Source organism: Macrotis lagotis, chromosome X (assembly GCF_037893015.1).
Source record: "Macrotis lagotis isolate mMagLag1 chromosome X, bilby.v1.9.chrom.fasta, whole genome shotgun sequence".
NCBI classification, from domain to species: Eukaryota; Metazoa; Chordata; class Mammalia; order Peramelemorphia; family Peramelidae; genus Macrotis; species Macrotis lagotis.
The window spans coordinates 670,509,183-670,536,389 of NC_133666.1; the positions used below are offsets into that span (position 1 = coordinate 670,509,183).

Sequence of the window (27,207 nt, forward strand, 5' to 3'; positions counted from 1 at the left end):
AAGGAGTCATTGAAGCTTTCCGAGAAGGGGAATGATATGGTGAGAGCAATAGTTTAGAAATATCCCAATAGTAACAACTTGGAGTCTTATTTCCTTTAATTCAGTAAATAGGCTACATGATTTGAGTGATGTCAGAGCCACAATTCTATCCAATGTACCACCTATCAGTCAAAATTAATAGCTGCCAGCATGGAGAACGGATAGAGATTGGTACCATGTAACTGCCAAATTGATGATATGAAAGCACAAACCTTGACTATAGCCCCCCACCCCTTTCTCATGAAGCTCCTATGGCAGTCTATCAGTCTGTAGGATCAAAGACAAGCCCCTCTATTTGGCATTTGTAAGCCTTCCAAAGTCCAACTTTATCTTTGGAAGTATGGCAAATGGAGTGGAGAGGGAGACCAAGAAGGAAACTATTGTAATAGTTCAGTGATGAGAACCTGAACTTGGATACAGGAGATGTTGTGAAAGTAGAAATGACAAGATATGGCAACTGATTGGATGTGAGAGCTGAGGGAGAGGGAAGAGATGAGATGCCCCTGAGGTTATAAGTCTGGGTGAGCTTTAGAGAAGGGAAGATTTTGGGTGAGATATGAGTTCCATTTTGGATATGCTGAGTTTGAGATGTTATGAACTATCCAGGAGTAAATTTTTCTCTTTTTAGGTTTTTGCAAGGCAAACGGGGTTAAGTGACTTGCCTAAGGCCACACAGCTAGGTCATTATCAAGTGTCTGAGACCGGATTTGAACCCAGGTACTCCTGACTCCAAGGCCTGTGCTTTATCCACTACACCACCTAGCCCCAGGAGTAAATCTTTGATAAGCAGTGGGTGATAGGAAACTTAGGGTTCAGGAGAGATTAGAGCTTTAAGAGCCTCCTTCATAGAAATGATCTCTGAATCCTTGGTGTTGAGAGCACTGGAAGAGAGATATAGCAGGAAAACATAGACTAGGATATAGCCCTGAGGTATGTTCTGGGTTAGGGGATGATGACAGAGTGATGATTCCTTGGAGAAACCTGAGAAAGAGCTTGTCAGAAGGATAAGAAGAAAATTGAAAGAGAAGTCTTCAGGAGGGGTAGCTAGTGGACAGGGCCAGAGACTGCAGAAGAGTCAGTCAGTCACATTTAAGAGATATTGGGGAGCAGTTTCAGTGGAGGGAGGAGGACAAATTGAAAGTGATTGAATATTTTGGTCATTTTTTTCTTTTATTTTCTATAATGGTTGGATCAATTCACAATTCCACCAAGGTGTATTAGAGTGCCAGTTTCTCCTCAATTTTTTAATTTCTCCATCTTTTATCATCCTTAATATGATGGGTGTGGGCTTATATTTCAGAGTTGTCTTAATTTTCATTTATCTTATGAAGAGAAACTTGGAGTCCTTTTGGAGGGGGTAGTTGATAGTTGCAATTCTTCTTTAAAGAACTATTTGTTCCTATCTTTTGACCACCTATTTATTTTGGAGAGATCCTGATGTCTTCAAGATAAGGACTAGCAGGGGATACAATTGTCAGACTAAAAGATTCTCTCTGAAAGCTCCCCACTGAAGAGGTGGTTAAGTAAAGCTGTGAAACTCTATCCCTGAGGCCAGCCTGGCAGGTTGGGTATCACGGGATTTCAGAGCCTCTAGACTGTGCCAAGATGCCAGATGGAAGCCTTAACCCCTGATGTCCCAGCAGGCTGGCAGCTGCAGAGCCACCTTGGTCCTCTGACTGAAAGCCATCTGGTTCTCAGCATTGAGTATTGGCAAAAAACCTCTACCTGTGAGACTTAAAATAGAGGCAACTAAATTCACCTTTATCCAATAAGTACTTTGCGAGTCCCACTGTGTGCTGATTGAGTGTGGTACTAGATGCTCAAAGTTCATGGGATTCAATTGGAAGGGATCTAAGAGGCCATCTAGGCCAATCCCCTCATTTTACAGATGAAGAAACTGAGTCCTAAAGTAGTGAAGGGACTTGATCAAGGTTACAAGAACAATTGTTTCTGCCTTTGAGCTAACCTCAAAGTTAGGATTCTACCAGAGAGTAGGGGGTGAGGATGACAAATGGCTTTAATAGCTTCTCCCATTTTGGTCCTTATAGTTCTTCAACTGGGCAAAACCATTGGGGTGATGAAACAGAGCAAAGTGAACATAAAGAAATATATTGTTTTTCTTTATATAATACATATATGTGCGTGTATATATATATATATATATATATATATACATATATATATATATAAATTATTGATACCTTTTGCTTATATATCACCTTTATTCCCCAAAAGATCCTTCCCTTCCCTTGCCCAGAAGAATTCCTTAAAGCAAAACTAAAAATAAATGGGAGGGAAAAAAAGTTCAGTAAAATTAGCTGCAAGTAAGCATTTAGGAAAGACTTTATTCCTCCCTTCCTCATTTCCTCCCTTCCCTTTATTTTTTGATGCTTTTCATCAATCTTTCCTCTCTTCCTTCTTTCCTTTCTACCTTTTTACCTTTCTTCCTTTTTTTTCTTTTTGGTCTTTTCCCTCCCTCTTTCCTTTCTGTTTTTTTTCTTTGTTTCCTAAAATATGGAACCCAGAACAAACAAAAAAAGGATTGGTCTTTTGTACTGACCATTATATATAGCTGAATGGCAGGGTCATTGTGTTTTACCAGTCGGTATATATGGAGGGCAGACACACACACACACACACACACACACACACACACACACACACACAGAAGGTGATGCATTGGATAGAATGCTACCTCTGGAATCAGGTGGGCCTGAGTTCAAATCCAGCCTTAGACACTTCCAAGCTGTATGACCATGGGCAAGTCAGTTTACCCTGTTTGCCTCATTTTCTTCATCTATAAAATGATCTGGAGAAAGAAATGTCAAATCACTCTAATATCTTTGCTAAGAAAACCCCAAATGGAATCACAGAGAGTTGGATGTGACTGAAACAGCTCATCATCATCATCATCATCATCATCATCATCATCATCATCAACAACAACCACACACATATATTGAGACAGACACATACTGAGATATAGTTGATATAGATATAGATATAGTGGAGACTAGTAGAAGGAGGAAATTCTTTCTATCATCTGGAAGGTATAGACTCGGAAAACCTGGAACACAGAAAAGTTAACTGAATTGCTTTCTTGATTCTGGGGATGATTCCTTCCATACTTCCACGCATACAAAATAGAGAGAGTGCCCTCAAAGTAATTTCAAGGTAGGTAGAGCACCCACCCACAGTTAGGGGATCCGAATAGGAATCCTCCAGGAGATGGTATTTAAAAGATAGTGGAATTGAGGAGGAATGGCATTCCAGGCAGGGGTACAACTTGTACAAAGATACCTAGGTAGGAAATGGATGTCAGCCAGAATGAACAGCTTGCAGGCCACTTTGGTTAGAATGTGAAATGTATGAGGGGGATGGACTTGGGATTTCAATGATAGAAAGGTCTCCCCAGTGAGGAAACTACTGCCAATGCAGATTAGGAATTTCTCAGCAACTTATTGATTTAGAAACTTGCACAGATGTATCACCATTTAACCTTGACCCCAGGTCACAGTCTGAACTTCTAAGTAGTGTCCGAGGCCCAGGAGGTCATCTAATCCACCGCTTCACTCTCCCAATCTCCATTTTAGAGATGAGGAAACAGAAAGGTCAAGGAACTTGTCTAAGGTCATCTAGACAAGTTTATTCCTTAGTCAGGATCCTGATGCCAAAGGCCACTTGTACCACCTTGCTGCTCACACATGTTCTTCTAGTTCCACATCCTTCCTTCTGCAATGAGTAAACACTTATTAAGACCTGCTGGGTGGCAAGGTCCTGTAAGTCTCCCCATATTTCTTTAAATTCCTCATTGTTACTGTTTCTTAGAGTCCCATCCAGGGACCTCAGCTTGTTTTATTATTCCCCAGGATGTCTCTTGGGTCCCAAGACTCTTGTCTGGCATTGCCAGGATTCTTGTTCTTGGGGATGACTCTGGGAGAAGAGCAAAGCTATTTTGGACAAGGCTAGACACCTGCCTGCCATAAGCCTGTGATGAGTGGCAAGCCTGGCCAGAGGAATTTTTCTCCTAATCCCTTCTCTGCCCACTCTTGTGAGGCATCAGCTTCCCTCATGTAATTGGCTGAGGTGGGAGGCAGTTAGGTAGGTGGGTCAGCACTTCCAGGGACTATTTCTACTTTAGTTTCCTGGAAAAGGAACCAAGATTATTCTGTGTCACAAGGGTGTTAAACCCATGGGGAAGGATTCCTGATTGGAGATTTTTAAAGCTCCATTTCCCCTATGACCAGGACTCTGTTATGATCTGTTAACACTGGGTAGTTCCCCAAAATGGTAGGGGCAGCTAGATGGGGCAGTGGGTAGAGCACTGGTCCTGAAGTCAGAAGGACCTCGGTTCAAATTTGGCCTCAGACAACTGACACTAGCTGTGTCACCCTGGGCAAGTCACTTAACCCTGATTGCCTTGCATCCTGTTCTATCTAGTTGTCCTGGTCCATACCTGGTCACTGGACCCAGATGACTCTGGAGGAGAAAGTGAGACTCCTGCCCCCCCCCAATCCAGTTCATCTGCTTGTTATGGTATCATCTCTCTGATACCATGCTTCTTTGAGAATGAAGGACAAACATCATCAGTCCCAAGAATGGAACTTTGGAAAGGCATGGGATTGGGGTCAGAAGACCCGGTCCTGAGTTTGAATCCTTTGGCAAATCACTTTGTTTCTTCCTCTGTAAAATTAAGGGACTGGAGTATGTGCCCAAAGGTCTGTTCCAGTTCTAAATCTATGAGCCTATGACACTTCAGTCCTTGAAAGAACATAAAAAGTTATCGTTTGGGGGGGCGGCTAGGTGGCCCAGTGGATAGAGCACCAGCCTTGGAGTCAGGAGTACCTGGGTTCAGATCAGACCTCAGACATTTAATAATTACCTAGCCATGTGGCCTTGGGCAAGCCACTTAACCCCATTGCCTTGAAAAATCCTAAAAAAAAGTTATCATATACATGAGCCTTCCACTCATTCCTTCTGTCTCCTCATCTGTCTCCCTGACAAGAGGTCATCCTGCTTTGGCTAAATGTTTAACACCTGGCTCTCTGACAGGACACATTTCTCAATAGAATCTGCACTATTAATATTTTCTCCATCACTTTCTTGAATTTAGTCAATCAGTAAAACAACAAATCAATCTAATTTGTGTAATTTGTAAAGCACTTTTATACTTGCGAAGTACTTCCTATTTCATTTGGTCCTTACAACAATTCTAGGAAGTAGTTGCATTTTGCAGAAGAGGAAACTGAGGCTGAAGAAGGTTAAATAAATTGCTCAGGGTCCCATGGATAGTAAGTGGCCAAGGCTGGATTCAAATTCGGATCTTCCGGACTCCCAAGACCAGAGTACTATCTAATGTGCACCCAACCTGCACATCTTGGTTTTGCCAGAGGATTCAAATAGGAGCAAACGAGACAAACCTTTGTCCTCATGGAACTTCTTTTCTAGTGAGATAAACAACATGGGAAATATTGTAGACTGATGATATGTTGAGCAGATGGAAGGCAGGGGGTGGGGAGGGTGGGAGGGGAGTGGGGCAGGGGTGAGGAGCAGGTCCATTCCTTTGATCCAAACCCAGCTGCCTGGGCCTTTCAGAGGCCCTCCCTTGGGCAGCAGAGGCTGCCCTTGCCCTGGAGTACAAATCAATAATAATTTCCCTGCTGGAGAGAAAAAAATCTCTACTGATGGTTTCTGCAGTGACACCTCAGGCCTTAATTTCTTTTTCAAAAAGGCTGCAGCCTTTCAGGGAGGGAAATCGATGGGAGGCTTCAAGCCTGAATGCTTTCTCTGAAAGGTGAATTGGTAGGTCTGGCCCGTTGTCCTGCTTGCTACGTGGGCTAACAAACTCTTCTCACCTCCCCTCCTTCCCTTCTTCCTTCCTTCCTTCCTTCCTTCCTTCCTTCCTTCCTTCCTTCCTTCCTTCCTTCCTTCCTTCCTTCCGTTTTATATGGGAGCATTATAAACTATCATCACCTGGTGTCCTTGAGCACCAGAGGCTTACTTTACTAAGTACTGGGAATGGATTAGAGACTGGGAGGGATATTTAAGCATACTGGTGCTTGTGTTCTGGTGAATAAATGGAGACCTTAGTGTACAGTCTTCCTTGTCTCCTGCCCCTCTGCCCCTTGCCTTGGGAAAGGATAAGGGAGTCTAGAAAGGGACTCAACATATGGCACCTGTACAGGGACAGGAAGGCAGAGTTATCTGAATGAAGTCTGGGATAAAGACCAGCAGATACAAGCAAGGAAAAATTCCAGGTGACATCCAAAAGACTTCAGAGAAGGTAACAAGTTTATCATGGGGCTGATGTTAAGGAAGTTGGTACAAGGAGGTGTGGACAAAAGCAAAGGTAAAGAGAAAGTGTATTCACATCCATAGCCTGAGTCAGAAGAAATAAAGAAATTTTATCAAGAAAAGCCTAGGATCAGCCCTAAAGCACCTAGGGAAGAGACTTCAGCAATGCAAAAGGCCATCGAAAAAGCAAAAGATCAGGGAGACAGTTTGATGGATCTAGGAGCTGAATTTCAGTTATATCCTGTTATTGAGGAGCCAGATCCTTTTAATCCAGGAAATTTTAGGCCAAAGACATATAATCCACTAGATATAAATGCAGCCAGAGATTTAAAGAAGGCAGTGGGGGAATGTGGGCCAAGATCACCTTTTGTCTTGCTACAATTGGATACTCTTGCATATTCCCTATTAACACCTAATGATTGGAAGCAGATAGTTAGAGCATGTTTGTCACCCGGACAATCTGTTTTTTGGATGATGGCATTTATAGAACAATGTAGACAGATGGCTTTGAGGCATGCACAAGGTCCCAATGCCCCCATATATTATGAACAATTAAGTGGCACAGGTCAATTTTTCAACAATGCAGACCAACTATATTATGGGTTAGAGACATAAAAGAATTGCTACCTTTGTAAAGAATGCTTGGGGATATATTCCAGTACAAAACCATTTGCACTTATTAGACAAAGATATGATGAGGCTTTTGTAGATTTCTTTGCCCTGTTACAGGAGGCGATAGGAAAAACTTTAGGAGATGTAGCAGGAATAGATGTATTAATAAAACAATTAGCATGTGCTAATGCAAATGCTGATTGTCAGAAAGCACTGATTGGCTTAAGAAGGGATGCCACCATTGAGGAAATGATTCAAAGATATGACAGAGTAGGGTCTCAAGTATATTATGCAGAATTAATGACAGGCATTTGCTAATATGCACGTGAGAAATAGAGAACTGGACTTGCTTTGTTTGTGGAAAACCTGAACATTTAAAGAAAGATTGTTGGAGTGCCCAAGTTGCTAAACCCAGAAAGGTCCACATCATCCCCAAATTCCTTGCCCAAAGTGTGAATTGGCAGGACACTGGGCATAGAATGTAGGAAAGAAAATTTAAATGGGGAAAGGGGCCCTCCTCCCCAGGGCCCCTCAAAAACAATTATGGGATATGACAGTTCAGGACCAGCAGGAGATGGAATGGAAAAGCCAGTATACAGCAGCAAGCTGACCCATATTAAACTATTGACTGCCAAAAGTTCTGGGAAATTGAGGGTGCCTCAATATGCTTCTACTAAAGTACCTATTCACCCTTTATGATTAATGGATGAGGAGTTTGTAATCATTTTGGCTCCACCTAATCCAGATTATGCTCACATTATACCTTTAGCAAAGCAAGTGAGTGGGGAAATTTTCTTTCACAATAATGAATGCTGCTGCTGCTGCTGATGATGATGATAGCTACATAAATGAGAACCAAAGCATAGCCCAGTTATGTGTTTTTTCTAGATATGGTATAAACAGGAAGGAAAATGAGTTGAAAAAGGGACCATAACCAAGAAACCACAATGAAATTATGTTTACAACTACAATTTCTTCAGAAAAATCTCTTTGTGTTATCCAAGTAGAAGGAATTGCTTTCCTAGGCTTGATTGACACTGGGACAGATCAGATGGTGTTCCCCATACAGAACTGGCCACAAGCTTGGCCTAAACAGGCTGCTTATACTAACCTAGTGGGCATTGGAGGTAGACAGGAAACAGAAGTTTCTTGTCAACCCTTGAAATGGAGAAAAGAAGATAAAGCAGGGACTGTCACTCCTTTCATAGTTGAAGGACTACAATATTATGGGGGAAAGATATATTATGTCAGGGACTAGAATTAACACAGATTCTCTGATTGGGGATGCTGTTGAGTTGGGAAGTAGAGTCTCTGAGGCAGTGCCACAGGGGGACTGAGCTTCCTCAAGCAGCAGTCTGCTGCCCTGCCAAGCAACAGTGCCATAGCCAGCGAAAGTGATGTGTTCAGTATTGAGGAACCAGTGGGAAGTGGAGTCTCTGAAGCAGTGCTGCAGGGGATGGAGCTTCTTCCTCAATAGCATTCCGCTGCCACCAAGTGCCAGCATCATGAACGGGATGCAGAGAATCTGCTTGCCTTCTTTTTGGCATCTGCTGCCCGCCTGATTGCGCTATGTGTGTTAAGCATGACCCTGAGCAGATCCTGATGCCTGACCATGAGTTTCACTTTTCAGCCTACAGCCGGGCATGCCTCAGTCATCGCTATGGCACCAGAAGACTGTGATTGAACACTAACTGCACTTTCTCTGTTGAGAGCAAAAATGTCACATGGTATCACACAGTTTGTAATGGTGTTGACTACTGTTTAGAAAACTCAACAACTCCAAATTGTACTGTTGTCAACAACTCAAGTAATTGCAAATGCTCTCTCTTATTCTCTGCTGCTCCTACCCTCTGCGGGGGGGTGGGGTGGGGGGGAGAAGGAAAATCTTCCTTTTTGGAACTTCGAATCAAGCTTATGTCTCAGATGGAATGCAGGCTTCACTACAAGAACAAGACCCCTCCAAAAACTTATTCTAGAAATAAAGGGATCCCTGTGCCTTTTTCCTGGCTTGGAGAGGAAGGGAGGGATTGGGCAATGGCTTTGTTTTTCAATAGGTTAGTGATTGGGAAGCTTCATGGTTCAATTAGTTAAGAGAAAAGGGGAAGATTTTTTTTTCTGGGATTGGGAAATTCAGATTTTATCTTTTGAATGAAGCCTGTGCCTATGGCTAATAGTTTGGTGTGTTATATATGTATACGTGTATTTAAACATCTGTAGGACATTTTACATCTCTCTACTGGCCTGGAGAGGTGGGAAAATGTTTTTATATTCTGAGATCTGGTACTGGCCAGGATATCAATCTCAGCTTGCTAAATGTGATACAAGAGAATTGTTTCTGTGTTTGTGTTAGTATCTAAACTCCTGTGTGTGTGTGTGTGTGTGTGTGTGTGTGTGTGTGTAATTCAGATCTGAAATAGTTAAATGTTACCTTAGTTAAGTTACTCTTTTTAGTTTGGATTTTGAATTTGATTGCTTTGAAAGGTTTTTTTTGCTGGCAAAAGAAAAAATTTTGTAATCTTTGTCTTATTTCAAGGAATTTGGGAATATTGGTTTTTACTATTGTTTATACTATTTTTTTTTTTTTTAGATTTTTCAAGGCAATGGGGTTAAGTGGCTTGCCCAAGGCCACATGGCTAGGTAATTATTAAGTGCCTGAGGTCGGATTTGAACCCAGGTACTCCTGACTCCAGGGCCATTGCTCTATTCACTGCGCCACCTAGCTGCCCCCTGTTTATACTATTTTTGAACTTTTGTTTACAACTTATGTGGCATTCATTATGTAATAATCTTGTTTCAAAAAAAGACCCAAAGGGGGATCTGTTAGGGACTGTTGTATGTGTGGGAGCACTGTAAACTATCACCTGGTGTCCTTGAGCACCAGAGCCTTGCTTTGCTAAGTGCCATGGGAGTGGATTAGAGACTGGGAGGGATATTTTAGAACTTGTGTTTTGGTGAATAAATGGAGACCTAGGTGTACAAAGGGAGAACTTGTTTGCCTTGTCTTCCCACCCCTGCTGAGGAAAGGATAAAGGAGTCCAGAAAGGGACTCAACACTTTTTTTCTTCCTTCCTCCCTTCCTCCTTCCCTCCCTCCCTTTCTTTGTTTCTTCTCTTCCTCCGTCCCTCCCTCCATTCCTTCCTTTCTTCTTATCTTTCTTTTTTCCTTCTCCCCCCCCCTTTAAAAGCTGTGTATGGGATGATTCCCAGCAAAGACATGATGTTTGCAAACTGTTTTGTAAATGGTAAAGTTCAAAGCCCTTATTGCCCCCAGTACCCAGCAGATCATCATATCCACATCTGTGCTTAATAATGGAGCCAGAGGAGATCTTCTTTTTTCTTTTTGGTTTTAGCAAGGCAATGGGGTTAAATGACTTGCCCAAGGCCACACGGCAAGGTCATTACTAAAATGTCTGAGGTCATATTTGAACTTAGGTCCTCCTGATTCCAGGGATGGTACTCTCTCCACTTCGCCATCTAACTGCCCCAAGAGGAGATCTTAAAAGTTGTTAATCCAACCACCTTATTTTAGAGAGAAGAAAACAGAGGTCTGGAGATATTCAGTGATCTGCCCAAAGTCATGCAGATAGTGACATTTGTAACCCTGGAAGTCCTTGAGCTGGAAGAACCAGATGAATTTCTCTGGCTTTGAGGAAGATGGCATCTTCAATGTGACGCCCCACATTGAGACTGCCTAGGACCCTCCTCGTGTGGATGGTCTGATGATGCTAACAGTCCCATCTTTCCGTAGGTCCAAGCTGTCAGATGGGAGAGCCCCAGAAGACTGGATGAAGCTGGCGTGGGCACCATGTCATCATGTGTTTCTAGCCAGCCCACCCCCACCCCCCCAGAGAGACCCACACCTCGGGATGAGAACCCCAAACCCTGCGAGGCCCTTCACGGGCTCTCGTCTCTGAGCCTCCATCTGGGGAGCATGGAGTCCTTCATCGTGGTGACTGAGTGTGAGCCCAGCTGTGTCAGTGGGGCCCAGGGCCAGGGCCAGCCGGAGGAGCAGATGGAGCACAGCGGGGAGGAGGAGAAGGTTCTCCAGGCACCAGCAGACCCTGGATCCCAGGCCCGGCCCCTCCTCTCTGGCCGCAAGCTATCCCTGCAAGAGCGGTCCCAGGCCACCCCATCCCCTGGAGGGAGCGGGAGCGTGAATGGTCGCTTCATCTACCCCTCTCTTCCTTACTCTCCAGTCAGCTCACCCCAGTCCTCCCCCCGGCTCCCCCGCAGGCCCACAGTGGAGTCCAGACACGTCTCTATCACCGGGATGCAGGTAAGGGAGTGGCTGGCCATTTCCAATGTCTTGTGGGGTGTCTCCTTGTCATTTTTCTGTAATGGTGGTTGAGGGGTGGGAAGGTTGAATTCTCACTAGAATCCTTATGCTATGCCCTTCTCCCCATTTATGGATGATGAACTTGAGGCAGAGAAGTTACGTGACTTGTCTCAGGCTCACACAGCTAGCAAGATTATGAGGTGAGGTTTGAAACCCCTCCTGAAGCTACAGGGCTCTTTCCATCTTCATTCCCATAAGTCCTTGGTGTCAGAGCACAGGAGGAGTGGAGAGCCTTAGACTAATAACCATTGCTTAGGCTCCTAGTATATACAAAGCAATATGCTAGAGGCTGAGAGAGGTACAAGACTTGGTCTCTGCCCCTTGGGAAGCTCCTAGGCTGGCCTTGAAAGCAAGGATTGCTTTTTGTTTTGTCTTTGTAGTCTGGACCCTAGCATGGTATGTTGCCTGGACTTCAGATGGTACTTAATAAATGCTCATTGGAAGAGCTTAGGTAAGATACCAGGACAGATTGCACTTTGTATGCTCTGCTCACTAAGCACTGATCATGTGTTGCCTATTAGAGCTCTGTCAGATCTGAAGGAGGAATCAAAGAAGGTGGAGGTAGCCTTTGAGTGGGACTTTAAAGGATGACTAGTGGTCCTGTTGGCCAGGATGAGGAAGAAGGGAAAGCTGTAGGGTTCTGAGAGCATAGCAAACATTCGCAGAATGGTCTAGTCACTGGTGTGGAAGGACGTTATCTAAGATGAGGCAGGGAGAACAAGGTGGTCCTAGAGTATGGAAAAAAGAGAGGTTTGAACTTTATTTGGAAGGAAAGTGAGAGCCATTGAAACTTCTTGAGCAGGGGAATGATGTGGTCAGATCTCTTTGGAAGAATGATTATTTGTGAAGGTTGAATTGGAGGAGGGAGTGTGGAAAACTCTGTGGAGGAGACTGTCAGCTTTAAGAACAAAGATCCATACTGAAGAGGTGGAATCAATAGATCCTAGATGGGAAAGAAAGCAATTTCTCAAATGAGGATGCCATGGATCAGAAATGGAAGTTGGGAGACTGGGAAAATTTGAAAAGAAAACTAAATAGTCTATTGAATGCATATTGAATTTGAGATACTAGAGAGAAAAATCAGCTAACTAGAGATAATTTAGTCGAAACCAAGGCCCAGAGAGATCAGCTTAGTCAGGAACTATCAGAATGGAGATTCAAACCCTAATCCTCTGACTCCAAACCCATCTATTTTTCCTATAATCCTCTAATACTCTGCATAGAAGGGTCAGATGATTGCACCTCCAGTTTAATGACTTTCTTTCCACTGGCCTGAACTTCATGGGTATGTTTCCTTGAAGGCTAAACTTGGGGCTTTCACTGAATTCTGGAATTCTGTGGCCTAGCCCTATAGATTTCTGCCAGAACCTTAGCTCCCCAGAGTTATGTTAAGCAATCCTGGAGCCTTCCTTGGGGATGATCTTTTCCAAATGAAGACAAATGAGGCCCAGGACAGAGAAGGAATGGGCTCCAAGGACAAATCCGGAGTGAGGAAGAGAGCTAGGATGAGAATGTGGCTCTCCCCATTCCCAGTCCAACATCTTTTCATGAAAAGATTTCAATTAAGGGTGGTATAATGGAAAGTGAACTCTGAGGCTCTGGGTTTGAGTCCCACCTATGAGGCTTACTGCACATGTGTGACCTTGGGCTAATCATTTAAGTCCCTGTTCCATATCTCTAAAATGAACAGGTTGGACTAGGCAGACCTCATGGTCTCTTCTAGTTTAGATCCTGTTTTTGTTGTTGTTTTTCAGTTGTGTCTGCCTCTCCATGATCCTATTTGAGTTTTTCTTGGCCATTTCCTATTCTGGTTCATTTTACAGATCAGGAAACTGAGGCAAATAGGATAAAGTGACTTGTTCAGGGTCACACAGCTAAGAAGTGTCTAAGGCTGTATTGGACTCAGATTTTCCAGACTCCAGATCCAGGGGCACTATGATGCCTCTTAACTACCCCCAGGTTTTATTTTCTTAGGCCATTTATCGGTTGTTATTTTGTTCTTATCTATTTGTAAATTGCTCATATATCCTGGATTTCAGACCCTTATTATTGAAATTTGATACAAAGTTTTCCCCTAGTCTACCACTTGCTACTAATCCTAGCTGCATTAATTTTGTTCATGCAAAAATTTTTCAATTTCACATAATTAGAATTATCCATTTTCTCTCGTAATTGCTTCTAGCCCTTGTTTGGTTATTAATATTAATACTTGCAACTGTTTTGTTATGATGATGTTTGTTTTTCCTTTTTTTTTTTTTGCAAGGCAATGGGGTTAAGTGGCTTGCCCAAGGCCACACAGCTAGGCAATTATTAAGTGTCTGAGACCGGATTTGAACCCAGGTACTCCTGACTCCAGGGCCGGTGCTTTATCCACTGCGCCACCTAGCCGCCCCTGTTCTTGATTCTTGAAGAATCTCATGACATCAGCGAGGTGATGCCATGACAAGCGTGTGTGAAGGCTCTGGATTTGAATGAGGAGGCTATGCTAAGTCACCAGGCTCATTTTCTCCTCCAGAACCATCTGGGTCCAGTGGCCAGATATGGATCAGACTGGAGATGGTCCTGGATGTGAGGCAATCAGGGTTAAGTGATTTGCCCAAGATCATACAGTTGGTAAGTGGCAAGTGTCTGAGGTCACATTTGAACTTGGGTCCATCTGACTCCAAGAATGATCCTCTCTCCTCCATAGCACCACCTAACTAGCATATATAATAGGTTATATAATCACATTTAATGACAGAACTTTATGTTTGAGACCTGTTCCTTCCTTGCTTTGGATCTCTTTTGTCTCTATCTAGAAAACACCATCCGTAAGGAAGACCCTGGGGAACTATAACCTGTTCCAGGAAAGATTCTGCCAGGAATTTTCAGGGCTGAGTCATGGTCAAGGAGTTCATTGAAAGCCCCCATTTAGCCTTCAAGGAAACACCCAGGAAATTTAGGTCAGGTTGGGGGAGCAGGCAGAGGAAGAACTAATTAAGCTCTTTCCATATGACCTCATTTAATCCACACAAAACTTTGGGAGGTAGGTGCAGTTATCCCCATTTTAAAGATCGGGAAACTGAGACAGATTAAGATTAAATGGCTTGCCCAAGGTCACACAGCTAGTAACTCAAGCCAGGGCTCTATCTTATAGTTTCATGTTGCTGATTTACTTATCATGGCATTTGTGTTACAGCAATGGACTAAAAACAGGATGGGGATTGGAGGCTGAGATAACCAGCTGAATGTTTTAGGATCTGCCTACAGAAGGGGCGATCACAAGAACAGAAGGAAGTAGACTGGCTGTACATGAAGCCCAAGCTTCCCTAATTATGAGGCTGGGAGGAAGTCACTGCAATTCCCTCTGGGGTGGGAGAGCCATATGGATGAAAACCTAGTGGGGAGGCAGCCGTGGGCTGCCTGGGGACCCCTCTGAACTCCTGAAAACACCCGGGGGATTCTGGGAGGACTCCATAGCTATTCCCCCACGCGTGTGGTAGCAAAGGAGTCAGGGTAGAAGATGGAAGTTTTCCAGGCCCTGGCCAGGCTTTACCTTTCTTTTATGTCTTGGAGCAAGGTGTTTGAGGGTGTGTGTGTGTGTGTGTGTGTGTGTGTGTGACACATTCAATCAGTCCTTACCTTCAGCTAGGTGGGGAAGGTCACAATTTCAGGTACAGGTGGGGCCTGACATGACCCTGCAGCCACTGAGTGTCCCTGCCAAAAAGGGGTCTGGTCCTCTGAGGGAGCCTTGTTTCAATTTAGCTTTTGAAAATCTTATTTTTAATGATGGAGGATAGGGACCGGACTTGTGATTTCATTGGTTTGGGGACTTCCCAGGTGAGAAAACTCCCTCTCCTGATGTAGGTTAGCATCCTCTCTGCAAGGGAGTCAACAAACATTTAAGCACTTGCTATGTGATAAGCATATGCTAAGTGCTAGGGTTGCAAAGAAAGACAAATGCACGTAAGTTGTCCCTGCCCTTATAAGAGGAGCTCATAGCAGTCAGGGGAGATGACATATGAACAACTGCGGACTTCTAAGATGTAAATGGGAAGTAATGTTTGAAGGAAGTGTGGGGAAGGGCCTCTTGCCAAAAGAGAAGCTGAGCTGAGTCTTGACAAAGTCCAGGATGGCCAGGAGGTGGAGAGGAGGAGGAGGATGTTGTGCTGGGCTTGAAGCAAAGCCAGGGCAAAGACCTGGAGATGGACCATCCCAGCTGCTGTGAGGATCCCAGAGCACCAAGGCAGCTCTGGCTGGATCTTATAGGAGGGGGCCAGACTGAGCTTTTTATATTGGATTCGGAGGGGTCATAGGGAGCCACTGGAGTTTATTGAGGGGGGAAGGTCTGACCTGGCAGATCTAGAGTACTCAGAGGTTAGTGCATATATGTTAGAGGTGGGGCTTAACCCAGGCCATCCTGTATCTGAGGCAGGCCAGCTCTTGATCCACCAGGATGTGCTGCGTCTTTAATGAGATTTTTTTATTTTTACAATGCAATTTTTTTGATTCACTTTAATCCAAAGTATATGTGTGGCGTGACATCACTTTCTTGATATCATGGTCCTCTTTGAGACTAAAGAATAGCTTACTGTTTAGTTGTTTTCAGTTTTGCTGGACTCTTTGTGACCCACTTGGAATTTTCTTTGCAAAGGGATTTGTCATTTCCTTCTCCAGCTCATTTGACAGATGAGGAAACTGAGGCGAACAGGGTGAAGTGACTCACCCAGAGTCACCCATCTATTCATTGTCTGAGCCCAGATTTGAGCTTAGGTCTTCCTGATGCCAGGTCCAGTGCTCTGTCCACTGGGCCACAAGTGGGCTGCAAGTTAGCAAGCATTTATTAAGCCACTGCTGTTTTCCTCACCCAATGTTTAAGTGCTGAGGAGACAGACAAGGAGACAGGGTCATGGTGGGGGAGGATGTTGGTTTTGGAGTCAGATAACTTGGGACTTCAGACCCATCATTTAATCTCTGAGTGGCCTTCCGGCTCTGGATCTGACTCTGATCCTCCAGATACTTTTTCTTCCAGGGGCAAATAGTGGGTGGTTGAACAGAAAATACCAAGAAATGAGGGGAAATGAGAAGATACTCTTTGCAGGAGATGGAGAGGTAGACCTGAAGAGGACATTCCAGGCATGGGACACAGCCCCATCAGGAAATGACATGTCATGGATGGGAACAGTGTATTATTGCTAGCTGTTGTTAGTGTTGTTGGTTGTTTTTTGACTTTCAAAGAGGATCTGGCAGGACAGGGTTGGTAACAATTGTTTTTTCTATTTTATTTTCCTTATTGATCTATCAACTGTTTTCTGGGGCTTGCCTACCTTTTCTGCTCGGGATCAGAGCCAAGACATTTTCTGAGTGTCTAAGGAGGTCTCTGAGCCCACCCCCTACCTCTCTGGGTCCAGTTAGACGTACCTTTATTTTTTTTATCTTAGTTTTTTCCCAAATAATAATAATGATCTGTTTTCTCTTCTCCCCTTCCTAACACCTTGATAGGAATTCCTCTGACATTTTCCCCCTTGTTTTCCTCTCTCTCAACCACAGGACTGTGTACAGCTGAATCAGTATACGCTGAAAGATGAGATTGGGAAGGTAAATAGAAAGGGGGGTTGCTGTCAGGGTCTGGGATGGTGCCTCTCATATATTGAAGGCTGGATGGGAGGAGGAGGGAGAGGGGAGATGGAGAGGCGGTGAGTTAGGGGAGGGGAAGGTTTCATTGAGTTTGATGCTGACTCTTTGGGTGGTTTTCTTTTTTTTTCTTTTTTAAAAGAAAATAAAAGTTATTTCTGAAAGAAAAAAATGCTTCTTCAGACTTCAAATTCTACTCCTCCATTACAGTGGTAAAGACATTGTTCCCTTTTGGTCATGGAAACTTGGAACTAGAAGGAATTTTAGGAGGGTGTCTAGCCCCATCTGGACTTGGGCAGGAATCTCTGCTCTAACCCTGACAAATGGTTGTTCAGCCTTTCCTTGGATACCTCCATTGAGATCACTTAGTCCATCCCCTCTGTTCTGTTTATAGGGAAGCTGAGGCCAAGGAAAGTAGAAGAATTGACTCAAGGTCATAGGAATTAGCAGGAGACTGAGAAAAAAAATGACTTTCCTAGACACTCATTGTGAAACATGATGGTGGTCTTCAGGGAGGGATGGAGGAGAGTATGGTCAGCCCAGATCCACTATTGGAGAGAAGATTTGGAGTGTGACAGATCATATAACCTTAGAGGTCATCAAGTCCACCCCTTCATTTTACAAACGAGGAAACTGAGACACAGAGGTTAAGTGACTTGCCTAGGGTAACCAAGCTAGTAAATTTATGAGGTTGGGATTTGAACTCAGGCTTTCCTGACTCCTGAGTCTTGATTTCTCTATTGTATGTGTGTGTGTGTGTGTGTGTGTGATGTAAATATGTCTAGACATTCATAGACATACGTATATATACAAAGAGAGGTTGCTATAGACTCTCTCTTTCTCTCTCTATATATGTATGTATGTATATATATATATATACATACATACATATATACACACACACACACCCTCTTCCCGATGGCTGCAGCATTTCCCACTGAGGAAGCTAGATGGTTGTTTCTGGCTTTATGCTTGATTCTGTAGAAATTAATAATATGGAGAAAAGACACAAAGGAAATGATAATGATCTTGGGCTGATTTGCCAGTTAGGCTTTGGTACCTGCAAGTGCTTAGTGTGAGTTGGAGGAAGGCTGCAGGCTGATTGGGTGTTGATGGGGGGCAGCTGTGGCTATTCCAGATCTAAGGGTGGGCCTGTCTCAGGCTGCATCCAGACCAGACTGTCCAGGGGAATATCCCTGACCCCTGGCCCAGGGGATGTTAGGAGGGAGGAATGGCGGATCATGGATGTGTTCTTCTTCATTTAGGGTTCCTATGGTGTGGTCAAGTTGGCTTACAATGAAGATGACAATACTTACTATGTGAGTACTTGGCTTACCTGCCCTTGGGGAGCAGCTGTTCTAGAAGAGTATGAGCTCCTTGAGAGCAGAAATTGTTTCTTGTACCTGTGTCCTCACTCCTTGTTTTGATTAAGCCCTTTCAACTCCCTTGTTTTACAGATGGAAAAACTGAGGTACAGAGAGGTGAAGAGATGATTACATCAAAGTTTTATCACCTAAATCCATCTAGTCCAATCTCATTTTACAGATGAGGAAACTGAGGTCCAGAGAGGTCATAGCACCATAGATTCAGAGTAGGAAATGATCCCAGAGGCCATGGAATCCAACTCCTCATTTTGCAGAAGGAGAAACTGAGACCCTCAGTGTATGTGGGGGTGATGAAGCAACTTGCCCCAAGACAGCAGAGAGTAATAAGTAAAAATCAGAGCCAGGTTTGACCTGGGTCTGTGAGGATAAATGCAGCACGCTTTTTCACTGAACCACAATGAGAGAGACAAAATCTTGGTTTATGACTTCGCATCCATGTGACTTTGAGCAAATCACTTGTCTTTGGGACTCTGTAAAATGAAGGGTTTGAACTCCTCGTGTGAGTAATAAAAATAGCAATAACAACTATATTAAATAGTTTATAATAAATATAAATAGTTATAAATGCTAAACTAGTCAGGATTTATAAAGTACTTTAAAGTTTGTTAAATGCTCTTCACACATTGTCTTATCAAATCCTCCCAATATCTCTGAGACATAGTTACTATGATCCCGTTTTACAGATGAACAGCTGGGACTGAGAATGACTTATCCAGGGTCAAACAACTAGTAATGATCTGAGGTGTGATTTGAACTCAGGTCTTCATGATTTCAAATCTAACACATATGCAGTGCTATGCAGTTGCCTAGGATCACTAGAAGACCTTTGAAAACCCTTCTTGCTCTAAATTGATGATAAAATGATAATAATAATAAATAATAGCAACATTAACAACAGCAATAATAATAGCTAGCATTTACATGATACTTTAAGGTCAAGCAAAATGCTTGGCATGTGTGATCTCGTGTGATCCTAGGAGCCATAGAATGATTCTATGATGAACTCATTCTTATGTGTTCAGAAAGTGCTTTTGTTCCCATTTTTGCAAATGGAGAAATTGAGGCATAGTCTGAGGAAGAGGGCTTACCAAAGTCACACAATCAGTTATTGGCAGAACCAGGACCTTAACCCCCAGGGTTTTCAGCCCCCAAGACCTAGCCTTTTCCCCACTTCCAGTGGTGCACCTACATTTTCCAGTTGTCTTGCCCCAAACCCTTTCCTGTGGCCTCTTTTTTTGATAGGAAGTCCTAACCATTGTAACTTCCCATCAGGCTGGGAGGATCCATTGGAGAGTTACTGTGGTAGTCTGTGTTCAGAGAATGGCATGAGACTGTGAGAACCTGGGAAAGGTTGGGGTTTAGCATGAGGGTCCTGGGATAGGTGCAGAATCCACCTGCCTGGTTGGGGTGACTCCTCATCAGTAACTTGGACATTGGGAATTTTCTCTTCCAGGCTATGAAGGTGCTTTCCAAAAAGAAGCTGGTGCGGCAGGCAGGCTTCCCACGTGAGTGTATGAACTTGGGATGAAGGATTTAAACAATCCTAAGGGTGAATTGATGTGGGAGTGTGGGCCGGGCATTCCATGACAGAAGATAGCAGTCTAGGCTAGAGATGGGGATGGGCGAGGGGTCTAGAAAGGAGATGTTCTTTCAGCTAGGCCTCCTGACTTAACTTTTCCCTTGGCCTTCCCTGCAATCCCTCCCTCTCCTTGGCTTTCACCTCCCCCCCCCTTGCTTTCCACCTCCTCCTTTTTTCCCTTGGCCTCTACATTCCTCCTTCCCTTGGCTTCCCCCCTAATCCCCACCCATTGGCTTTTACCTCCTCCCTTTTCCTCTTGGCTTCCCCTCCATTCCTCCTTCTTGGCCTCCACCCTTTCCTTCCCTTGGCCTATCTCTTCTTTCTCCCTTGGCCTTCCTTGCATTCTTCCTCCTCTTGGCTTCTACCTCCTCCCTTCTCTTCTTAGCTTCCACACCCCTCCCCCTTACCTCCCCATCTGCCACAGGAAGAAGTGCAGGAGAGGAAACAAATGATAATTTTGTTGCTACCTTGTTAAATTTAATATCCACTTAAAAAAACAATACTGTACCTAACAAGATCTATATATATAATCATCTTATTTGTTCATTGTATGTGGCATTAATTACATTTACTCATTATTGTTCTTAAGCAAAAGAAAATTGAAAAAAAATCCAAGAGTAGGAAAGTTTCCACTTCCCTTACCCCCCCCCCCCCGAAGTATAAATAACTGAGTAACACAGAGTAGATGGAAGCCTTTTTGTTCTTCATGTAGTCCAAAAGCATCCTAGCTTTCTGGGCTGCAATGTTGAGCTTGCAGCCCATTGAAATTTCCAGGCATTTTTTCAGACAAATGATTATCTTGCTCCCTTTTCCCTGTCTTTCCTCTTCACCCCTGTCCTTCTCTCTTGTTCTCATTTAGGTGAATTTTTTTCCCCTGTTGTAAGTCTTTCCATTTATCCCTATTAAATTTCATTTTCTTAGATGTGGGCTAGGTCATCCAATGCTTCAGAAGGAAAAATCTGTTGAGCCTTAAAGCCTGGATAGGGTATCAGCAGGCCAAGAGAGGGATGGGGCGATATTCCATGTACAAAGATTGAAAAAGGCACAGTGATAAAAAAGGCTGCAAAGCATGGGTGTATAGTCCATTTAGGTTGGAATGTATGGTTTATAAATGGGAATAATGGGAAATTAGGCCCCAAAAGGTTTATTGATACCAGATTAGTACCTAACATTCCAAGATCTTTAGCTTAATCTCCATTGAATAGGCAGAAGGGAGCTAGCTAGTTTGAGCACTGGAGAGGCCCCAGTATCACAGATTCCCATTGGATTTTTTGGGGATGGCTAACTCTTTCTTTCAGCCTTATAAGATCCTCACAGTGTGGTGTATCTGTTCTTCACTATAAGGCCGTCCCCCACCGCGTGGCACCAAACCCACTTCAGAAGGTTGTATCCAGCCCAAGGGCCCCATTGAACAGGTCTACCAAGAGATTGCTATTCTCAAAAAGTTGGATCATCCCAATGTGGTGAAGCTGGTGGAGGTGAGACACCAGGGAAGTGGGAGGAGAAGGGTAAGGGCAGACAGCTTTGAGATTAAAGTAGTCAGTATAATAGAGATGGATCAGACATGAGAAGTGATTGGAGAGAATTGGAAATCATTGCATGGGCTATAGTCTGAGCTTTTACCAAGAATAGGAGTCGCCTATATGCTCATGGGCATAAAAGGGCTAGGGACAAAATAACTTTCCTTAAAAAAACAAATTTTTTTGCTATCTTTATTTATATGTTACCCATATTTGCCAATATATCCTTCCCCTTGTCCATCCCAGAGAGCCATTCTTTATAACAGAGAATGGGGGAAAAGGGTGAAAAAGCACTTTAGCAGTGCTAAAGCACATATTAAAAAGTTTGAGTATGTATTATTTCATATCTTCTGCAAAGAAGGTGGAGGGAAGAAGGTCAAAACATTTTGGATAGGCTTATTAATCCTGCAGATGGAAATTTGTCTGTTCTTATATAAATGTGGGGAAGCTAATGGCGTAGTGAGTAGTGTTGGGCCTGTCAGGAATACCTAAGTTCAAATTTGACCTCAGATACTTCCTAGCTGGGTGACTCTGAGCTAGTCACTTAAGCCTGTTTGCCTCACTTTCCTTATTTGTAGAATGCTCTGGAGAAGGAAATGGCAAATCACTCCAATATCTCTACCAAGAAAACCCTGAAAGGGGTGATCCTGGTTTTAGATAAGACTGAAATAATTCAACAATAGTAACAAGATAGAAAAACTCATGAGATGTTATTCTTTGGCCTTGGAACTGGACCTTGATACATTTTTTTTGTTTTTTTTTTTTGAAAGATTTTATTTTGTTTTATAATTTTCTCCCATTCTTGCTTCCCTCCCCTCACCCCATAGAAGGCATTCTGTTAGTCTTTTTTTTTTTTTAAGGTTTTTGCAAGGCAATGGGGTTAAGTGGCTTGCCCAAGGCCACATGGCTAGGTAATTTTTAAGTGTCTGAGACAGGATTTGAACTCAGGTACTCCTGACTCCAGGGCCGGTGCTTTATCCACTGTGCCACCTAGCCGTCCCCTGTTAGTCTTTACATTGGTTCCATGTTGTGCATTGATCTCAGTTGAATGTGATGACAGAGAAATCATATCCTTAAGGAAGAAAAATAAAGTATAAGAGGTAGTAAAATTACATAATAAGATAATGGTTTTTTTCCCTAATTTGAAGGTAATAGTCTTTGGTCTTTGTTCAAAGTTCATAATTCTTTCTCTGATACAGATGGTATTCTGCATTGCAGATAGTCCAAAATTGTCCCTGGTTGTTGCACTGATGGAATGAGCAAGTCCATCAAGGTTGATCATCACCCCATGTTGCTGTTAGAGTGTACAGTGTTTTTCTGGTTCTGCTCATCTTGCTCAGCATCAGTTCATGCAAATCCTTATAGGCTTCCCTGAATTCCCATCCCTTCTGGTTTCTATTAGAACAATAGTTGGACCTTGAAACATATGTTGAGAGGTCGAGTGGATAGAACACTTGCCTTAGAGTTAGAGAGAATTAAGTTCAAATCTGCTTTAGACAATTTTCTAGTTGTGTGACCTTGGGCACCTAGTAGCTAAGACCTCTTTTAGGCCTCAAATTCTTTAAAATGGGAAGACCTCTACAATCCTTTCCAGGTTTAAATCTATTATCTGATGATCCTGTGGAAGAGGCATCAAAAGTTGTTTTCACTGGGGCAGTACCTTGCTCATCTTTCACCTGAAAATTGGTCTATTTGGGTGTAGGATATGGGGCCAGGGGATAGCCCGCATATGTTTGTGGAAGGAGTCATACTGACTCCAAATAATTATTTCCACTTCATACCACTGCGTGGCCTAGAAAAATCTTCACAAACACAGGTGGGGAAAGTGTATGGGGAGAAGAAAGACAGAATTTGTGAGAATTGATGTGATTGTTGAGAAGAATGAGTGTGATGCCTCTGGTTGGCAATTCTGGACCTTGGGAGTAAGTTTTTAATTTCCAAGTCTTAGGCTTTTCCCTACATCTTTGTCTTCATTCTGGAGAGGAGGGAATAGAAAGCATAGTAGACCTGCCACCAAAGTATAGACTAGGAGAATATTGACTTTATGCCTTTTCATTCTCTTCTCTTTTAACCTCTCTTTTTTTTGTGTCTTTCTTGATAGGTCCTCGATGACCCAAATGAGGACCACCTATACATGGGTAAGAAAGCCAGCTTTCCCTTCCACTGCCCCCATATTGTGCCTGCCAAACCCCTTCTCTACTAGCTGATGTGCCCCTTCTTCGCTCATCACAATGGCTTACATTTCCTATGTGTTTTAAAGGTTGGCTAGGCGCTTTTTTATACCCATCATCTCTTTGAGACTTACAACAGCCTGTTGTGAAGAAGGAGCTATTTTATCCCCAAACTGAGACATAAAGTAGTTAGCTAAGTGACTAGAGTGACTGTATAGGGCAAGTCTCGAATTCCAGATCTTCCTTATGGCAAGTGGGCAGCTTGGTACAGTGGAAAGAGCTCTGCCTCTGGGGCAGAGGAAAGACCAGGAAGATGGGATAGGGGACTCTCAGGTGAGTAAGCTCCATCTATTCATGCTGGTCAGTCCTTCCTTGTAATTTAGAGACTTTGAGAAGACAATGAAAGCTGAATGACTTATCAGGGGTCATACAGATAGCATGGGCCAGAAGTAGGACTTTGGGCCCAACTCCTCAGCTTTCTCTCTAGGAGGCCTCTCATAGAATTAGAGACCCTGGGTCCAAATTCTGCTTCTGACACTGTGTGCCCTTGGACAGTCGTTCATCATTTTGGGTCTGTTTTCTTATCTGTAAGATAATAATCATAGCGGTTCGTTAAGCTTTGTAAAGCATTTTACAAAACTTGTCTTATTTGAGCCTTACCATTTTACAGATCAGGAAACTGATTTGCCTAGGATTGTATAGCTTGCTCGCTTTTTATGTCTGTCTATCTATCATCTATCTATCTACCAACCAACCTGTCTGTCAGTCTGCCTATCTATCTACTAATTTGCCTGTCTTTTGATCTGTCTGTCTGTCTCTTTGTATATTTGACTATCTACTTACCAACTTGTCTATCTACCAAATTATAAGTGTGTCTGTGTCTGTCTACCAACCTATCTGTCTACCTGCCTGCCTGTCTTTTTGTGTGTCTGTCTATCTGTCTGTTTCCTTTCCTCCCTCTTTCTCTCTTTCCTGATGTCTAAGGTCAGATATGAACCCAGGTCTTCCTGACTCCATGTCCACTTTGCTGCCAGTGGGAGAGGAGAAAGGGGAAGTTAGACTCTGTGGCCTCTGAGATCTCTCCTGGTGCCCCATTTGCTTGCAGTCCTTTGAGGTAGTAAAAGAAAGGCCCTGTAGTCAAGGAGATGTCAGTGTACAGGAGAGGCAAGGGGGATTAGCAATCACTACTGTAATAATCTCACTTACTGGTACTAATAAGAAGGAAGGAAACAAGCATTTATTTATTAAGTGCCTACTGTGTCAGCTATGGTAGTGTTTTATGGATATTATTTTATCTGATTCTCACAACAACCCTGGACAGTAGTTGATATTATTATCCCCATTTTACAGATGAGGAAACTAAGGCAGATGGAGATTAAATGACTTGTCTAGGGTCACACAGACTAGTAAGGCTGGATTTGACAGGCTGGATTTGAGCTCATATTTCCTAAGTCCAAAACCTAGCTGATTTGATTCTCTTGATAGACAAGAGAAAAGTCCATGATGATGATGATGATGATGATGATGATGATGCTAAAAACCAGGAAGAATCTTTTTTATTGGAATTGGGCCTACATTCTGGGCCATATCACTCTTTTGCAGTCAGTATTATATCTTTATGAACCTCTTTGGTTTGGACTTGTATTTCCTGAGTCGGTGCCAAATAATAGTGGGTAGGAAAGACTCAGTGTCTTGGGAGTGGAGGGGGAAGGATGTGGGAGGAGGGAAACCACAGCAGCCTGTGCTTTCCGCATTGTGGGTAATCCCTGGGGAATGGAAAGCTTCTTGTACAGAATGACAGATGGAACTCAAAAGCATCTGAGACTTTTATAAGAAATTACCCAGAACTAGTGTGTGCAGAGGAGTAGGGCCTCCATGGTCCAAAGATACTGTCCTTATTCAAAGCATCTTAGGAAACTCCTCTTTAGAAATCCCAGTATCCCAGGATGGGAAGAGTCCTCCGAGATCACACTGCAAGATTGGAGAAGTGCCTCGATCTTCTTTATACAGCATCTTTGACTTATCTGACCTGTGCTTGGAGACCTCGAGGGGTGGGGAGCTGGCAAGTCCTCTTATGGGCTGTTCTCACTATTTGGAAGATTCTTCTTAGAGACAGCTAAGGGACCTGGTGGATAGGATGATAGACTGAGCAAGACCTGAGTTTGAATCTTTCCTTAGACAAATTTAGTTGTGTGACCCTGGACAAGTCCTTTTACCTCATTTGACCTCATCTTTCCCCATCTGCTATATGGGAATGATAATGAAATAGCATATAGAAAGTGCTTTGCAAGCTTCAGCACATTATATAAATGCTAGCTATTTTATTGTAATATTAAACATAAATCAACCTCTCTGCAACTATAGCCTGCCACTCCTGATCCTTTCCCTGGGGGCCAAATCCAACTCCCTCTTGCATATCACAGCTTCTCAAACTTGAGGACTAGAATGTTTTCCCCTACCTCGCCTCCTCAAACCTCCCCTAGCCTTCTCTTCCCTAGACTAAATAATTTCATGTGCTTCAATTTTGCCCAACTCAGTCTTCTTGCCCTTCTCTGTATTCTGATCATCTATCCATCTCAGTGCAATTCCTAAATTGTGTCCAGAGCAGATCACAGTACTTGAGATGTGTTTTGACTAGGGCAGAGGGTAGCAGTCTGGTCATTTCTCTGGTTTGAGACATTGGACCCCCTAGTTATGCAGCCTGAGATCCCATTGGCTTCCTTGGCTGCTATGGTAGGTTGTTGACACATGGAGCTTCCAGTTCACTATGGCCTCCAGGTCTTTTCCACATCAATCAATTAACAAACAAAGGTATTGTGGCCCAACCACATTTCTCCCCTATCTTACAGTTGTAAAGTTAATGTTTTTGGCTGCCTGAGTGTAGGATTTCATATTTTTCCCCATCACCTTTTATTATGTTTGTTTCATCCCATCATCCCTGCCTTTCAAGATTTTTTTTTGATCCTAATTTTGTCATTTTGGTGTGTTAGCTTTTCCACCCCACTTCCTGTCATCTCCTACTTTGCAAAGAGAATACCATCTGTCCCTTAATCTAGCTCATTGATAAAAATGTTGAATTCTAATCTTAAAGAGAATTATAAAATCTTCAAATGTGAGTTTTTGTTAAGTGCTCTTCTCACCAAAAAAAATCCTGTGAAGGAAATCTGTTATATTGCTAGATCCTGATTAGTGGAAATAATGAATTCCTGACGAGGTTGCATTATATTAGCTTCGAAAGGCCAACTTTTGAAGCTCCCACTACATCCAGGGCCATCTCCAGTCATCCAGATCCATATCTGACCACTGAATCCAGATGGCTCCAGGAGAGAGTGAGGCTGGTGATAAAACACAGCATCCACCCCTCAATCAAATCCAGTTTTCTTGCTTGCATTGGCATCACCTTCTTCATGTCATGGTCCTCTTCAAGAAGGAAGGACAAACAAGAACAACAGTTATCTCTGTGATGTAGATTTGCATCATGTTTCCCTCTGATTTGGAATGAATGGTTTATAGAATTATAACTTTTAATAATTCAGATTCAAGTTCATGTGATCCCTTTGGGAAATTCATTATTTATCCTCAATGGGACATTGCTGTACTTGTTTACAGATGAGGAAACTGAAACTGGTCAAGGTTTCCTAGCTAGTTAAGTATTGGGG

At 43.1% G+C, this 27,207-nt stretch overlaps 1 protein-coding gene across 5 annotated transcripts in view; it reads left to right on the top strand.

The window, feature by feature from the left end:
* Positions 1 to 27,207, top strand: part of CAMKK2 (calcium/calmodulin dependent protein kinase kinase 2) — a 63,179-nt gene that overhangs the window by 15,366 nt on the left and 20,606 nt on the right. For all 5 annotated transcript variants that reach the window (XM_074205595.1, XM_074205591.1, XM_074205592.1 and 2 more), the window contains exons 2-7: positions 10,693 to 11,220; positions 16,810 to 16,857; positions 18,159 to 18,212; positions 19,732 to 19,783; positions 21,202 to 21,335; positions 23,479 to 23,515. In XM_074205595.1, the coding sequence (XP_074061696.1) occupies positions 10,750 to 11,220; positions 16,810 to 16,857; positions 18,159 to 18,212; positions 19,732 to 19,783; positions 21,202 to 21,335; positions 23,479 to 23,515 (796 nt within the window). In that variant the 5' untranslated portion in view covers positions 10,693 to 10,749. The remainder of the gene's footprint in view (positions 1 to 10,692; positions 11,221 to 16,809; positions 16,858 to 18,158; positions 18,213 to 19,731; positions 19,784 to 21,201; positions 21,336 to 23,478; positions 23,516 to 27,207) is intronic.